The sequence below is a fragment of the Dendropsophus ebraccatus genome, chromosome 2, assembly GCF_027789765.1.
Source record: "Dendropsophus ebraccatus isolate aDenEbr1 chromosome 2, aDenEbr1.pat, whole genome shotgun sequence".
NCBI classification, from domain to species: domain Eukaryota; kingdom Metazoa; phylum Chordata; class Amphibia; order Anura; family Hylidae; genus Dendropsophus; species Dendropsophus ebraccatus.
In genome coordinates, this window is record NC_091455.1 from 26054771 (window position 1) to 26072909 (window position 18139).

The 18139-nt window shown below is 41.8% G+C and overlaps 1 protein-coding gene across 1 annotated transcript in view; it reads left to right on the forward strand.

The window, feature by feature from the left end:
* The window catches only part of CSMD3 (CUB and Sushi multiple domains 3), a 467563-nt gene that overhangs the window by 96032 nt on the left and 353392 nt on the right, over positions 1-18139 (forward strand). The window contains exons 15-17 of the mRNA XM_069959625.1: positions 1910-2112; positions 9185-9376; positions 10330-10468. Of these exons, the coding sequence (XP_069815726.1) occupies positions 1910-2112; positions 9185-9376; positions 10330-10468 (534 nt within the window). The remainder of the gene's footprint in view (positions 1-1909; positions 2113-9184; positions 9377-10329; positions 10469-18139) is intronic.

The following is an 18139-nucleotide window of genomic DNA, read 5'->3' on the forward strand; positions in this document are numbered from 1 at the left end:
CTGACCCCTAAATTAACCCTTTCACCAATAGTTGCTCCAGGTAACCGTCACTAGTACCAATAGTTATCAGCACCAGCAGGTTTGCAGCCACCTGGGGAGTTGTATGTAGAGGTAGAGTTAATTTAATAACCCCTTCTTTACTGATACAGACAAACACAAAAAGGTAGGTAAGGTGTTCTGTATCAACAAAGAGCACTGTGTTTCAATTATTTCTTATGGGATATATATATATATATATATATATATATATATATATATATATATATATATATACATATATATATTTATATATACACACTCACCGGCCACTTTATTAGGTACACCATGCTAGTAACGGGTTGGACCCCCTTTTGCCTTCAGAACTGCCTCAATTCTTCGTGGCATAGATACAACAAGGTGCTGGAAGCTTCCTCAGAGATTTTGGTCCATATTGACATGATGACATCACACAGTTGCTGCAGATTTGTCGGCTGCACATCCATGATGCGAATCTCCCGTTCCACCACATCCCAAAGATTTTCTATTGGATTGAGATCTGGTGACTGTGGAGGCCATTGGAGTACAGTGAACTCATTGTCATGTTCAAGAAACCAGTCTGAGATGATTCTAGCTTTATGACATGGCGCATTATCCTGCTGAAAGTAGCCATCAGATGTTGGGTACATTGTGGTCATAAAGGGACGGACATGGTCAGCAACAATACTCAGGTAGGCTGTGGCGTTGCAACGATGTTCAGTTGGTACTAAGGGGCCCAAAGAGTGCCAAGAAAATATTCTCCACACCATGACACCACCACCACCAGCCTGAACCGTTGATACAAGGCAGGATGGATCCATGCTTTCATGTTGTTGACGCCAAATTCTGACCCTACCATCTGAATGTCGCAGCAGAAATCGAGACTCATCAGACCAGGCAACGTTTTTCCAATCTTCTACTGTCCAATTTCGATGAGCTTGTGCAAATTGTAGCCTCAGTTTCCTGTTCTTAGCTGAAAGGAGTGGCACCTGGTGTGGTCTTCTGCTGCTGTAGCCCATCTGCCTCAAAGTTCGACGTACTGTGCGTTCAGAGATGCTCTTCTGCCTACCTTGGTTGTAACGGTTGGCTATTTGAGTCACTGTTGCCTTTCTATCAGCTCGAACCAGTCTGCCCATTCTCCTCTGACCTCTGGCATCAACAAGGCATTTCCGCTCACAGAACTGCCGCTCACTGCATGTTTTTTCTTTTTCGGACCATTCTCTGTAAACCCTAGAGATGGTTGTGCGTGAAAATCCCAGTAGATCAGCAGTTTCTGAAATACTCAGACCAGCCCTTCTGGCACCAACAACCATGCCATGTTCAAAGGCACTCAAATCACCTTTCTTCCCCATACTGATGCTCGGTTTGAACTGCAGGAGATTGTCTTGACCGAGTTGCCGCCATGTGATTGGCTGATTAGAAATTAAGTGGTAACGTGCAGTTGGACAGGTGTACCTAATAAAGTGGCCGGTGAGTGTACATACTTATAAGGTTATTACCCACTGGAAGTCGTAATGAAGGATCCATTTGCTTTGGAATAGTGATGTTGTATGATGAGTCTGCCTGTATGGAGATTACCATGTACAATGTCCTCGGTTACTCTGCTGATATGTACTCTTGTACTTGACGTGGTGCCATGTTGCAGTTATGCAGAACATATTATGTTTTGAAAAACCTAATAAAAATCTTTTGAAAGGAGAAAAGTATGATGAATTGATATAGAAAGCATATTGGAAAATTGAATAGCTTTCACTATTCAAAGAATGAGCAGTAATTGTTTCCGAATTCGGGAATACGGCTTTTTTATTATCTAATGTAGGACTCCTATTCCATTTATATTTATAGGGCGCTTGTTCAATTTATTAAAAGATGGTTATTGTTCTTGCATTCACAGTCTTCAGTTCCTCGCCTTCGACACGGAAGCCTCACACGACATCCTACGTGTTTGGGATGGACCTCTCGAAAATGAAATGTTGCTCAAAGAGATTAGCGGTTCCCTTATTCCTGAGGGCATTCACAGCACTCTCAATATTGTCACCATCCAATTCGACACCGATTTTTACATCAGCAAATCGGGATTTGCCATTCAGTTTTCAAGTAAGTTATGTTTATCTTTGTGCTTACTTAAAGTGTTCATGTAACGGATTAAAAAAACAAACTAAATTTTTGACATGTATTTGTATCTGTGCCCGGTGAGATGGCCCATGGACTTACGAAGCATGGCCATGTGACAGGGTGTGGCAGAAAACACTGTAAGTGCAGTGCAGTTGTAAGTGTAAGTGCAGTTTTCTTGGTTCGTTCTACTGTTCAAACCGGTTCTTAATTACTCTACTGCAAGGATGGACATGGATCTATGCATGGACCTCATATGAGAGTATCAGGCATAGCACTTGTTGGGGAGCCCAGCAGTAAATGGCAGCAAACTCTCTCCTGGGTGAGGTGAAGATACTGATAAATGCAAATAACAAAATACGTAGTGGAGCATAAAGGACTAGAGATTAGTGAATCTCGAGCACACTCAAGTTCATCCAAACCCAACCATGCAACATTTGTTTACCAGTGGCTGAAAAAATTGGATGCAACCCTAAAGCTACCTGTAAAAAATCGATACCACCATAGGCCACATACTGTATCTATATTTTCCAAGACTCCCTAGGGCTGCATCTAACTTCTTCAGCCATCGGTAATCAAATGCCTCATGCTCGGTTTGAAAAAAAAAAAAAAAAGCTCACAGGGCCAAGTGTTCATTGGTGGTGGTCTCCCTGCTGCTTACCACTGCATTTCATTCTCCAGTACAAAGCAATCTCTGTTTTGAAAATTCCATTACGGTCTATGAGGCTGCCTGATCGGAGATGATTGATCGTCGGGAAATGTAGAACAGATCCTGCTCATTCTTTAGATCTTTTACATGTACTTGGTCAAATTTGGTCAAATTTTTTTTGTTGTTTCAAATATAAGAATAAGTAAAGAATGAAGGGAATTTTATGAGCTAGACTCACATTTTATAATATTGACGACTTAAGGATATGTTCACACCTAGCGTATACATGGAGGATTTCATACAGTGTGAAATCTGTAACTTTTCTCCACATAATCTCTGAACCCAATGCTGTGGTATTGATGGTGCAGGAGTCATTGCAGATTTTAGGCTACAGATTTTTTAAGATTAAAAGAAGAATCAAGCAAATATTACAACTTGTAGAATGCACACTGTGGATTTTCCCTGCAGGTTCCCTACTGTGAAACATAGCTGCTATGTGTGAACATACTTTAAGAAAGGTTTTTATATCAAACTAATCCTTTAAGTTTAGTAACTTTCTGGTTAAAGTTAAATGGCCACTGTTGCTTTAACAAAGTTTTGATAAACCTCTATTCTGTGGTCTTGAATAGATCTGGACTTTGAACCATAATAATTTTCCTTTGTTATGTAGGCTTCCACCCAGATAAGGATGATCTGTTTCCCAAAAACTTATATGAGCACATTTGATCAGGGAATATAAATGTATGCCATGCCACACCAATAACGTTGGCCCCTGCTCCTGTGTATAGTTATCATGGCATATTGTATTCTGCTGTTTTGTCAGTATTACCTCTGTGGACTTGCAGGACTCAGAATCTGTTTTTAGGTTTATGCTGCCTTAAATGTGGGCAGCATAAACTGGTGATATAAATGCTGAACAGATCAGTGTATTACATATTTTTCTTCAGCCGTTCTCCTTATATGCAGGAGAATATGATTCTTGCCACACCCATTCCCAGCCCGCCAGCTGCTGATTGACAGTTGGCTGCCTATACACAGCATGGATAGATAACTGCCAATCAGCAGCTGGTGGGTGGAGTTTACTGCTTTTCATGAATGTCCAGGACTTCTGGGCTCATGCACATAATGGAGAGGACTACTTATTGTCTAAGTTATTCAGGAGGATATTCCAAATCAGCTGCAAAGACCAATGTAAGTGATACATCATTCTGTTCAATTTCTTTGTCACTAGTTTATGCTACTGTCAGGTAGGGTACTGGAAAACAAAAGACAAGTGCTGTCCTGCAACTCGCACCCACCCCAGCTATCCCTACCTGCTTGCCTCAGACAGTTACTAGGGACACTGCGGACAACTTGTCGATGTTCCTTACACTGATGTAAGTGAGGCACAGGACGAGACAAGACAAACAACACAAAGGAGAATAGTCAGAAAGGCTAAGTCGGCAACAAGCGTACAACTACAGTACAAAATCAGAGTCCAAAAGAATAGTCGAAGTCCAAAAGCTAGAGATCAGGAAAACAGGATAAACAGGTCAGAGGAATGCTAGCTCAAGATACGCTAGGGTTACTAGGCTCTTTCACAGGCAGTGGACTGAGGCCTAGGGCTGGATATATAGAGGATAGCAACCTAGGTGCTGACAGCTAACTGGCCAGGTCAGCTGTCAATCAGAACACAGACCGAAACAATCAGTGAGTTAGCCACAGCAAGGAAGGTGTAGGGAAAACTGAAAAACATGGACCGGACAGAAGACACAAACAAAGAACGCAACAAAACCAGGAATGGACTAAGGTAAAAAAGTGTTGCAGCGCACAAACAGCAGGCTGGCTGCTAAGGACGCCATCGGCGCGCCCTCAGCAACCGGCCCTACCCGTAACCAGGGACGCCATCGCCAGAGGCAGGGGCTGAGCGTGTGGCTCGGCTCCTGACAGCTACCCTTTAACAGGACTGTATAAACCTACTGACAGAGTCTCTTTAAAGATTTGGATAACCTCCCTCAGCGTGGATAGGTCTTGGTCCCTCATCAGTGGAAGTTGCACCCCAGGTGGTTTTGCCAGCCATGGCTAGTAAACAGGAACAAAGAAGCTCAGGATACTCAGCATACCCTCCAGGGTTGCAGCATATAGCACTGGCCTGATAGCCAGACCCCACGTAACACTCTCACTGGCCCTATGAATTAGCTGGATACTTAGCACGAACTGGGCTGTAATTCTGGGTGGTTCTCTATTGGTGGAGATGAGCCTGAGGCAGCTCAACACAGGATTAGACAGAGCTGAAGGGAAAATTTTAGCAGGGCTGTGATAGGGCCAGGGGAAAGGAGGTGGCTCGCAATCCATTTTCTCCAGCAGGTGGCAGACAGAAAGTGCTGAATTACACAGACAAATTAACCCATTCTTAGACCTTCAAAGCTTGTGCTTGCTGTCACTGAACAGAGAATACACATAAATGCAGATTCTAGACCTTGTCCACAGATAAAAGCCTGCAATAAAGATAATAGTGCCACCCTACATACACATATACTCAGTGTTAGTGACACATGGGTTCTGGAACACTGCATGACAGTATGAATCTACAATGCTTTTTTCTATTAAAACTGTGGTCCTTTAGGGTATTGTTGCCTTTGGCTGCCCAGGCATGATGGGAATCGTTGTTTTGTAACAGCTGGAGGACCTGAGTTTAACATCTGTGGTCTACATAGAGTCATAATTCACCGACTATGCCGTCACTTTCTGCTCTTCTCCTTCCCTACATTTTTTACGATAGCTCTGCAAATTAAGATTTTTTTTTTTTTTGGTACTGATGGGTTCATGAATTTCTGGTCAATGCCTTCATCATATTAATATTTTTAATTACGCTCTGACATATTAGATACAAAAGAGATAATTATCCCTTTGATGTGAAGATCCAATGCAAATGAAGCCTTGGAAATGTATATCTTGCTAATTTCATGTCAAATTAAGGTGTGAATATAATTTTTCTAATTAGATATTGTAATTCAGGATGTTATAAGATTACTTCATTTTTTTTATTAAAAAAAAAAAAAAAAAAATCTGATCATTAACAGAGTTATGTGCTTTTCCTTATTAGATTGCTACCCAACACCCTGGGGGAAGGTGTGAATGTATATTACATTTTCTAAAGATTGATGGTGTGCTGTAAGACAGCCTGCACCTACATTAAGGCATTTTATCAACATATAATTATACAATTTCACTGTCAATTATAAATGGGAGATTGGGAAACTTAACAGCGATAACATTTCTTGATGGAGTTAAATAAATTTATGACCCACCATGTTTTTTTTTTTGTTTTGTTTTTTTTAGAAAATCGGGAACAAATCCAACTAAAATAGAGAAGCAATCCCAACATATCCATAAAGAGTATTTCCATTGTTATTCCTTATGCTAAGATTGGTTCTCATTGTTGATGTGAAAAAATCCGAGATTAGATCTCTGGCACGGAGTGTGAATGGAACCATAGACTATGGTCTTATTTTTCTCGGATAATGATGTCCAATTTAAAGGGCAAGAAACGTGTTTGAGTTGTGTCCCTAGTTAATGACATGTGGTGATATAAGTTATTTTTATTCATAGTGGGATAGTTGGGGGGGGGGGGAGCAGCAGTGCACATACAGTGGACAGGGTCTAGAATCTCAGTAGCATAATAAATGGAACACAACTGCCCAACTTCCCTGTGTCAGTGTGTGAAGGGGGCCTGCAACCCATTTGTACTAAGTCCAACTTGAAAGGCAAACACAGCAGAATCTTTTTCAGTGGGATTTATATGAAAAATAAAAAATACAGTCTTAGGCTATGTTCACAAGTTGTATGACACCGGCCGTTCCGTAACCCACCCGGGTCACGGAACGGCAGGTGTCAGAAAAGATCATCCCGGCCGGCAGTACCAGCCGGGTGATCTTTACCGCCGCTGAATTCTGATGCGGGCACATATGTGCGCCCCCGCATCACAACTCCCCACAGCATACAATGGAGCGTGCAGCCATAGCATGCGGAATTGTCCAATCTAATAAAATATAACATTATTGTTCCCGCACGGTGAATGGCGTAAATGGGGAGGGGGAGGGCGGAATTCTAGGATTTCTGATTTTTTTAAATTATATATCAGAAAAAAAAAATAAAAAAAAATATGAAAAGTGATCAAAACTTTTCTTTTACACCAATATGATATTATTAAAAACTAGAGATCATGGCACAAAAAATGACACCCCAAACAGCCCTATAGGTGGAAAAATAAAAGTGCTATGGCTCTTAGAAGGTGGGGAGGAACATTACATTAATTTGACCCGGACATCCCTGCATCAAAGGGCTCGGTCTTGAAGGGGTTAAATATATCCCATTTCAAAATATTAATTTAAATTTGTGAAATGAAAACCCCTGCAGCAAAGTACATCCCATATCAGACAGAATAGACTAGAGACGCAAGATACATCAATAATAATGGCATTTCAACTGCTTTTTTCTTATTTTATACACAGTAAGGGTATATTCACACGGGCGGGCTCGCAGCGAGATTCTCGCTGCGAGCCCGGCAGGTCCTGGCAGTTCCCATACACTACATACTTGCTGCGGTCTAAACGACCGCAGCGAGTATGTAATTATACCGCCCTTAACCCCTTCTGCTCCCGCCCGCTGTAAGCAGCATACTTTACCTGTCCTTGCTGCACGGGTCCGGCGTCCTGCTCTTCTGTCCGGCCAATTAGTGTGTTGCCCAGCTGCAGCCACTGATTGGCCGGACAGGAGAGCAGGACGCCGGACCCGTGCAGCAAGGACAGGTAAAGTATGCTTACAGCGGGCGGGAGCAGAAGGGGTTAAGGGCGGTATAATTACATACTCGCTGCGGTCGTTTAGACCGCAGCAAGTATGTAGTGTATGGGAACTGCCAGGACCTGCCGGGCTCGCAGCGAGAATCTTGCTGCGAGCCCGCCCGTGTGAATATACCCTAAAATAGGACTTGAAGAGTGTCATGACCATGTTGTGATTTTCCAGTTGGCTGCGTATGATAGCTGGTAGAGTTGAGCGAACCTTGAGCATGTTCGAGTCCATCCGAACCCGAGCTTTCGGCATTTGATTAGCGGTGGCTGCTGAAGTTGGATAAAGCCCTAAGGATATAGCCATTGGCTGTATCCATGTTTTCCAGACAACCTTAGAGCTTTATCCAAGTTCAGCAGCCCCCGCTAATCAAATGCCCATCGTTCGTGTTCGGATGGACTCGACCCCGAACTCGGTTCGCTCATCTCTAATAGCTGGTTTAAACTGGGTGTAATGTGCAAGGATTATCACCAGGTACATTTCCTTCAAGGCTCAGTTTTAAAACGTAAAAAGGTGTTCTATTCTCCTTGATCCTGTTGTCCCCTTTAAGGCCACCGATCAGCCTGTAGACAAGCTGCTTGATGTCTCATTGAGGCTATGATCCCCACAACTGGAAAATGACTGCCTTTTTTCCAGATGACCGTCATTTTTGCACCAAAAGACGGCCATCTAATGGCTATGACTTTGGTCAAAAAGAGGACGTAATTTTCCTACGGTGGGAACATAGCCTGAATCTTGTTTAGGGCTAATAAAATTATTAACCACACATCACCATTGGGTTAAATTGGTACGGACAACTGATAACGTTGAACTTCAAGGGCTGGACAATCAATGCAGTTATTGTTTATGTTTCCCGGTCGCATTGGTTGATCTAAATGTGTAAAGTGCAGAACATGAAAATTGGCACTAGTTTACAGCATAAGGTTGGGTTGTGTAATGGGGCCCTTACACAAGAGAGTCTAAGAAATTTTCTACTTCATATAAACTAGTTTTTTTTGTTTTTTTTTGTAGATTTTACGAGAATTATGGCACATTTTCAATAGGAAATCTGCCCTGTTTTGTATAGGCCTTATACCATCATGTTAAATGAACCTTCATACAGCTATGTCCATGGATCCCATGTGCATGTTTGGCTATGCTGTGGGCGGATGAACATGTGTCTACTCTAAAAAGAGAGTTGGTAGAAAGCCACTGTCAGATGTCTTAGTGGCTGCTCATCTCCCCAAGAACAAAAGGATAGGAGGTATTGGAATCAAGAATACCAATCCATTCTTGACCCTGACAGCTGCCATTGGGGGAAAAAGTTGAGGAGGCCCAACGAACAATATATGGTTGGCTCATCCCAATTAAATTGGCTTTTCCTATTGATTTCAGCTTTTCAACTCAGATAGGTCTCTAAAAAAATAATTATTATTTTTACCATCATAGGAGTCAGCTGAATCTACTCTTCGATCGTTTGATCAAAACTGAAGGAGGAGCCAAATATTTTTCTTAATACAATGGAACCTAAATTTAAAACAAAAGTTTACTTAAGAAATACTTGAAAATTGTCATTTCATAAAACTTACATTTCTTTCTTAGGCTCAGTGGCGACAGCGTGTCGTGATCCTGGAGTTCCTATGAATGGAACTAGGAATGGTGACGGCCGGGAACCTGGGGATACTGTCGTTTTTCAGTGTGATCCTGGATATGAGTTACAAGGGGAAGAAAGGATTACCTGTATCCAAGTGGATAACCGTTTCTTTTGGCAGCCTAGTCCTCCATCGTGTATAGGTAAGGTGTCTTCAACCCGATCATGTATTTTCTACTTATGTGACATAGAGATTTTCTTCCTATCCATAATATTATTTAGAGAGTTAAAGTGACTCTGTACCCACAATCTGACCCCCCCCCCCCCCAAAGCGCTTGTACCTTCGGATAGCTGCTTTTAATCCAAGACCAGTCCTGGGGTCCGTTCGGCAGGTGATGCAGTTATTGTCCTAAAAAACAACTTTTAAACTTGCAGCCCTGTGCCAAATGGGAATATCTGTGCCCTTACTTTGCACCACCCCTCCGTCCCTCCTCCTCACCCTCTTCATCATAAGAAATGCCACTGAACATGTGCTTAAGGATCCAGCCCATGTGCCGGGCTGCCACAGCTGATGAATAGGAGGCAATCTGCCTGGAGCATTCCTAATGATGAGGAGGGCGGGGAGGAGGGACAGAGAGGGTGTGCCAGCCTAATGCATACACAATGTAAGCCCCAACCATTGAGCACAGGGCTGCAAGTTTAAAAGTTGTTTTTTAGGACAACAACTGCATCACCTGCTGAACGGACCCCAGGACAGATCTTGGATTAAAAGCAGCTATCCAAAGGTACAAGCGGTTTGAGGGGGGAGATTGTGAGTCGCTTTAAGATTTATTTGATCCAATGGAAGCCGCATGCATTACAGTCTCAATGCGTCATATTACATCATGCTATCAGGACATTCAATCAAGCCATTGGGTGTCTACATAAAGACTGATACTGTGTATACACTAAAGGACTAAGTGTCACTAAATCATGTTGCTAACAATAATCTAATACAAGATAAAGGGGAACCAATCTAACCTGTTGTTGGTCCCCTAACATACCTTCCTCCTAGGTGGCCAGTAGATTAGTCTCACCTGCTGATAGTTCCCCTTTAGGAAATGACATATCTTTATATTACTATTTAACATTTTTTTTTTGTTTGTTTGTTTTCCAGCTCCATGTGGTGGCAATCTCACTGGCTCTGCAGGTTTCATTTTATCTCCGAATTTCCCTCACCCATATCCGCACAGCAGGGACTGTGACTGGACCATTACAGTCAACCCAGACTATGTCATCTCTTTGGCTTTCATAAGGTGAGTGTCTGCAATGTTACATGCTCTGAATTAGACTGTCTGAAATTGTACTAAAGACTGCTTTCACATACATGACAACAGGGCCTATGTGCACCTGCTGTCTCCACACCCATTGCAGTTAAACCCAGATTTATTTCTCCTTCCAAAATTTAAATGTTCTAGACCATCCAATATGTTTTCCACTAGATTTGCATTTCCAGGAAAATACATAGTGCTTGAAAAGAGCGCCCCTTTACCAGTGACTTCCATTTAAGAGAAACTTTAACCCTTGATATCCTCCCTTTAAGAGTGACTTTGGTACCACCCTTTGAAGAGAAACTTTAGTGCTGTCCCTTTAAGAATGACTTTGGCCCCGGCCCTTTAAGAACAACTTTAATACCGTCCTTTCAAAGTGACTTTATTACTGTCCCTTTAGGAGTGACTTATGTACCGTCACTTTAAGAGTGACTGTGGTACCGTGCTTTTAAGAGCTTTAATGCTTTACTGTGTGGCCATTATTTCCTCTGGAAAATTAGGGATCTTTAACCCCTTCACATCAGTAATACGTACATTTACGTTCCAACTGCACATAGCCCCGTGCTGCAGGAATGTATATATACATTCCTGACACTGAGGGGGTTTTATGTGTGCGGGACCGCTGCAGTGAGAGCGGTCCCGCACACATCAGTGTCCCGGGAGCCGAGGGTAATGACAGGCAGCTGTTATCCCGTAGCTGCCTGCCATTAACCCCTTAAATGCTTTGATCTATAGCGATTGCAGCGTTTAAGGTACTCAATGACAGGACAAGCCCCTGTCACTGAGTGATCGGGACCCCTGCAGCCATGCTGCGGGGGCCCCAATCGCTTGTACCAACGGGCGGTGGTAAGCCACTTACCTCCATCCTGTCGGATCGCCGATCCATGTATAGAGTCTGCTCTCAGGCAGACTCTATGCATAGATCGCCTAGAACACTGATCTATGCTATGCTATGCATGTTTTACTGTGAAATAGAAGTGTTTTTTTTTTTTTTTTCAAAGTGGAATAAAAAAGTTTTTTAAAGTATTAAAAACCCCTTATAAAACCCCCAATAAAAGTTTCTTATATCTCCTTGCCCATTATATAAATAAAAATATTAAAAAAACAAACATATTATATATCATAGCATGGAGAATTGTCCGATCTATTAAAGTATAACATTGTTCCGGCACGAGAAACGTGAAAAAAAAAAAACTTGAATAACAAAAAAAAAACTGCGGAAAAAGAAGAATACGGGTTACAATATACTGCTTTTTTAAGCACTATAATTAATATTGCAATTTTATAAATTTTTTCTTTTAAATCCTCTCTATAAAATGTAGAGACCAGAGAAATTCCTTACTTTAAAGGGGAAACTGACAGCGCAGATATATACAAACCCATGCCATCAATTCTCCTTTAGGGTATAAACCCACACACCGTATATGCAGCGTATTTACTGCTGCGATACGCAGCAAACTCGCAGCAAAATCGCAGCAGATTAGATCTAAATAACTGAACACAGCATCAAATCTGTACCAACAAATCTGCTGCGTATTTGTTGCATATCTGCTGCATATACGGTGTGTGGGTTTATACCCTTAATATTGCAGATTTATACATATACTCTATATAGAAGGAATCTGGCCGACAACATTACTAAATGCACCTGACTTTCACGGCTTTGCAGTCTAAGCTAACTGCAGAATTTTATCCTTTTAGTCATTACCAACTTCTAGTGGAATATCACTATAGCTGCTTATTAGGCAGCAGATCAGGAGATACAGAAACCCAGAATTACTTTATTTAACCCCTTCAGCAGCACTTGGGTAAAATTGCCGAGCTAGAGTTTTACACTTAGAACGAAGCGTTGTAAATGTCCGGCACAGTGATGGTGTGGGAACAGGAGCTGCACATGCATCATCAGCATAGGAAGATTATAATGAGGGCAATCTGGGCTACTGCCTGGGGCCCAGGGCTCCAGGGGGGCCCAGCGAGATTGCCCCATTACAATGCTGCATACCTCCTAACTGTCCTGACTCAGCAGTGATACCACACCCCACAAACACACACATACACGGTATGTGGCAATATGCAGGACTACATCTCTTAATGGGAGTTGTAGTTGTGCAACAGATAAGACGATTGCACAGTACACTAGGAGCCACTGGTTACTTGATTTATCCCCGACATATCCAGTTCTCCTGCCACTGTGTCCTGTTAACACTACTCCCCCCATGTACTATCCTGCTGTCTACTATTACTCCCCTCATCTACTATCCTGCTGCCTACTACTACTACGCCCTTCATCTACTATTCTGCTGCCTACTACTACTCCCCATATCTACTGTACTACTGCCTACTACTGCTCCCCTCATCTACTATCCTGCTGCCTGCTACTACTACTGTTCCCCTTATCTATTTTACTGCTGCCTACTACTCCCCTCATCCTACTATACTGCCTCCTCCTACTACTCCACTCATCTACTATACGGCTGCTTACTACTACTCCCCTCATCTATTATATGACTGCTAACTACTACTCCCCTCATCTACTATATTGCTGACTACTACTACTTCCCTCATTTACTATACTGCTGCCTACTACTACTACTCTCCTCATCTATATAAGAGAGGTGGGGACAGTGGGTGGGGAGGGAGTGTGGTTAGCAAGGGGCCTACAATTTCTGAACAGCCCGGGGCCTAGGATACCCTTAATCCTTAATCCCTGATCATCAGTATTAGAGATGAGCAAACCGCAAACACTCCAGTTCAACCCGAGTGGCTGGAGAAGTTGGATGCAGCCCTTAGGCTGCCTGGAAAACAAGGATGAATTCTCTGCTGCGGAATCCCGCCAGCTTGCCTGTCATAATGGTAGTCTATGGGAGGCTTGTGTGCCTCCTCTCTCGGCACTGAAGAATGAACATGTCCATTCTTCAGCGCGGAGAGAGGTCACGGAACGGCTGGTCTCTGCAACGATCATCCCTGCAAAGATCATCTTTATAGCCGTAGTGTTCTGATGCGGGCGCATGAGCGCGCGGCCGCATCAGAACTTCCCATAGCGCTCAATGAAGCAAGCGGTCGGAGCCGCTCACTTCATTGTGTGAACTGGCAGGGTTTCCTACGGCTGCAATTCACTGAATTGCGGCCACAGAAAGCTGACATGTCAGTTCTTTGTGGCGTAGCACAGGACCCCGGCCGGAGCGTATACGATGTGTATACGCTCCGGCCAGGATCCCATAGAGGATTAGGCAATGTTCCACACTGCATAAAGTACGGCCATTGTTGCCGATGGCAACAAAGGCCGTACTTTTACGTAATGTGAACATAGCCTAAAAGTGTAACAATGTATCCTATCAGCAATTAAACAATGAAACCGTGTTTAATGTTTTAACGTGTACCTGTCATTATAACTTTCAAAATCTAAATGAACAGTAGATGTGATGTAAAGCAAGTTTGCAATATACATTCATTATTTTTTTGTTATCATGCTGTAAGCCAAACTTACCAGAAATCCAGGTCCAGTCTCCTGAAGGCAGATTTTCTGCTGGTTGAAAAAAAACAGACCAAACACAGGAATTCCGGCCAGTACAAAGAGTCCACGGCTCAATCTGTCCATCAGTCACATGACTGCCTTCTCTCTGTGAGCACTCAGATGACCTGGGAAACACAGAACTTTCTGTTTTCTGACCGTTTCTTGTCAAAAAAACAGGAAGTGACGTGTTCTCCATGATTAAAAAAAAATGTAAATTACAAACTTGCTTTATATCACATCTACTGCTGATTTACATTTTAAAAGTAATAACGACAGGGACACTTTAAGTTATATAAAATATTAGAGGGTGATGAGATCCCCACTATCTATAGAAAAAGCTGGGAAAAGTGTATTACATCATGCTTTACTCCCTAGCTTAAGGGGGTACTCCGGCAAAAATCTTTTTCTTTTAAATCAACTGGTTTCAGAAAGTTGTATAGATTTGTTATTTACTTCTATTTAAAATTCTTTAGTCTTCCAGTACTTATCAGCTGCTGAATGTCCTGCAGGTAATTCTTTCCAGTCTGACACAGTGCTCTCTGCTGACACCTCTGTTCATGTCAGCAACTGTCCAAAGCAGGAGAGATTTTCTATGGGGATTTGCTGCTGCTCTGGACAGTTCCTGACATGGACAGAGGTGGCAGCAGAGAGCACTGTGTCAGACTGGAAAGAATACACCACTTCCTGCATGACATACAGCAGCTGATAAGTAGATATGATCGATCAGAGCTGATGTTCAGGTTCGTAAGAACTAGAACCATCGGTATTTGACTCCCGCAGTCTTCCCGTTCCGTGGGGAAGGTGGAGACAGCCCGAGTCCCGCCTGGAAAACAGGAATACAGCCTGGGCCATAGGTTGTATCCCTGTTTTACAGGCGGGAAACGGGCTGTCTCCACCTTCCCCACGTAACTGGAAGACTGCGGGAGTCAAATACCGAGGGTTCGAGTTTGTACGAACCTTAACATCAGCGCTGTTTGATCATCTCTACTGATAAGTACTGGAAGACTGAAGATTTTTTAAAAGAAGTAATTTACAAATCTGTATATCTTTCTGACGCCAGTTGATTTGAAAGAAAAAGATTTTGGCCGAAGTACCCTTTTAATACTCACTCTGACTCAGGTGATGGGCTCCATTATATTAGTTTATAGAGCCCATAGAACCTTCAAGCTTTTATTAGACCACCAAAAGCATATATACATAGATACATATATATGTACATATATACATATATGTTTTGACTAGAGATGAGCAAACCGGGTTCAGGTTCGAGTCGATCCGAACCCGATCGTTCGGCATTTGATTAGCGGGGGCTGCTGAACTTGGATAAAGCTCTAAGGTTGTCTGGAAAACATGGATACAGCCAATGACTATATCCATGATTTCCACATAGCCTTAGGGCTTTATCCAAGTTCAGCAGCCACCGCTAATCAAATGCCGAACGATCGGGTTCGGATCGACTCGAACCTGAACCCGGTTTGCTCATCTCTAGTTTTGACCCAAATGGGTCTTTCTCTGGCACGCTTTATAAAAAAAACATTTGAGTCAAAAGGTTACATGTACAGTACAGTATGTTCTTGGTAACCTCTAAAACCATGAACGGTCTGCATTTTTGAATACTGTTAGATCTCTATTTTTGATGTCTGTGGTACACGTTAAAAGAAAGAATAACAGTAAAAAAAAATTAAAGGCAAAAAAATATATATATATATTTTTTTTGAGGGGGTAGTGAAGTAACTTTACAATTGCAATATATATATATATATATTTTTAAATCTTTTCTCTCACATTCCTAAAAAAAAAAAAAAAAATAATAATAATAATAATAATAATAATAATAATAATAATAATAATAATAACTATATGTTTTATTTGTATTATTATTGTAAATTTTACAATACATTGTATGCTTTTCAAATCGGTACCAGAGGTAACTAGATTGCAGGGCATAGTTTGGATTCAATTAAAAATTGTGTTTTATTCTCGTCTTAGAGTTTTGCCATTTTCAGGTTTTGATTTTGTCTATTAAGGTAAGAGAAAGATTATAATAAGTATAACAGCGAGTTACGATGTGCGGCTCAATGATTGCATAGTCCTACTTATTAATACTTCCTGGCAAATATAGAATTCTGCTGCGAGTTCTGTGGCTGGTTACACTCTTTGCCTGGTCTCCTAATCCCATTCAGCTTCTTCAGTTTGGAGTTTGCGGAGGTTTTAGTGGTGGCTTTTATTGCCCTGGCTTCATGGTATCACAGAACTGTGGTTTCCCAATGGAAAAAAGTCATATGACATAGGACTGGTGATAGCCAGAAAGTCTTTTATGAATTTTTTTTGTGTGTGTGTGTTAAAATTGTCATTAAGTTGTAGGGTTTTTAGGTAACACTGTGTCATCCTCATACATTATATGTAACTGTAACCTAAGTGCCAGGATAAAGGGTTACTCAAGCCACGCTTTTTAAATTCAAATTTTTTTTCTACATATTTTATATATTTAACAATATTTATATTTTTATATTTTATATATTTTTTCCTTACAATTATTCTTAAAGAACCATAGAAATTCTGGATTGCAATAGTTTGACATTTTATTGTTTGTTAGTAGAGATGAGTGAACCTGGAGCATGCTCGAGTCCATCCGAACCCGATCGTTCGGCATTTGATTAGCGGTGGCTGCTGAAGTTGGATAAAGCTCTAAGGTTGTCTGGAAAACATGGATACAGCCAATGACTATATCCAGGATTTCCACATAGCCTTAGGGCTTTATCCAACTTTAGCAGCCACCGCTAATCAAATGCCGAACGTTCGGGTTCGAATGGACTCGAGCATGCTCCAGGTTCGCTCATCTCTATTTGTTTTAGTCTGAATTTTTGCATTTTGTTTGGCATTTTAATATCTATGGCTGAAAAAGTTGGGAGTCCAGGAAAACATGGATACAGCCTAATGCCTACCCCTGTTTTCCTGGATTCTTTAGGGTTGCATCCAACTTCTTCAGCCACTGAGAGTCTCAGGCCATACATACTCAGTATTACAGTTGAGGATTTACTTAATTCTGACCTTTTTTGGTACTTGCACTTTGGTTCCTAAAAAAATCTTTTTGCACTTTTTGATACTTTATTGAATTACACTAATAGGACGTATTTGAAATTTAAATAGTTTTGCATAGTCTCACTTGGATGCTATTGTATTCTGTTTATATTGTAATTAAATGTATTTGTCTTCACCGTTGCCCCCCATGGCCGGTAATTGCTGAGGTTTTTACATTGTCTTGTCCTGTTGTGTGTAATTGAGGTATTTGCCTCTCCATATTTTATTAGGTGCAGTCTGTTGTTAGCAGCTCTTTTTCTGTAATAAGTCGACAAATGGTAGATGCAAGTGAATGAAAACACAAACACCTATAATTCCAACCCCTTAAAGGGGTTATCCAGCGCTACAAAAACATGGCCACTTTCCCCCTACTGTTGTCTCCAGTTTGGGTGGGGTTTTGAAACTCAGTTCCAGCACTGGATAACCCCTTTAAATAAACACAGTGTAGACTGGATCTATGTTTTCCCTGATTCCCTTGGGGATGCATTCAACTTTTTCAGCCACTGTGTTGATTTAAGGGGTTGGAATTATAGTAATTCCAACACATAACATACTTCCGGGTCGCGGTTATGGAGGAATGGTCGGTGCTATGCATGGGGGAGTTACAGTAATTTTTGCCATCTGTTTGGTATAGGGCGTGATTATTGGCGGTATAAATAGAAGCACGTACCAGTGCTCCTAATCCTCTTGGCAAAGCAGCAGCATGTCAATTCTTTGGGCAGACGGTGGATTGAGTTTCAGAATATCATTGAGTCTATGGGATAGTTGGAACTTCAAGTGGGGATCGCCGCAAGGACTCCCCTTGAAATTTCCCACCAAATTCTGCGATTTGCACATACCCCAATGCATGACAAATCATAGCCAATAGACTTTATTTATTTATTTTTTGTACAGTCAGTTTTTGTAATTGTCAGTTTTAGGTCTATTAACCCCTTAACGACCAAGGGCGTAACTGCGTAACTATGTAACTCTGAACCGCTGCAATCCCAGGTGCTATCTGCAGCGGGCAAGGTCTGATCGCCGTGCCTGCTAATTTGACAGCTGCATTTAAAAGGCTCCTT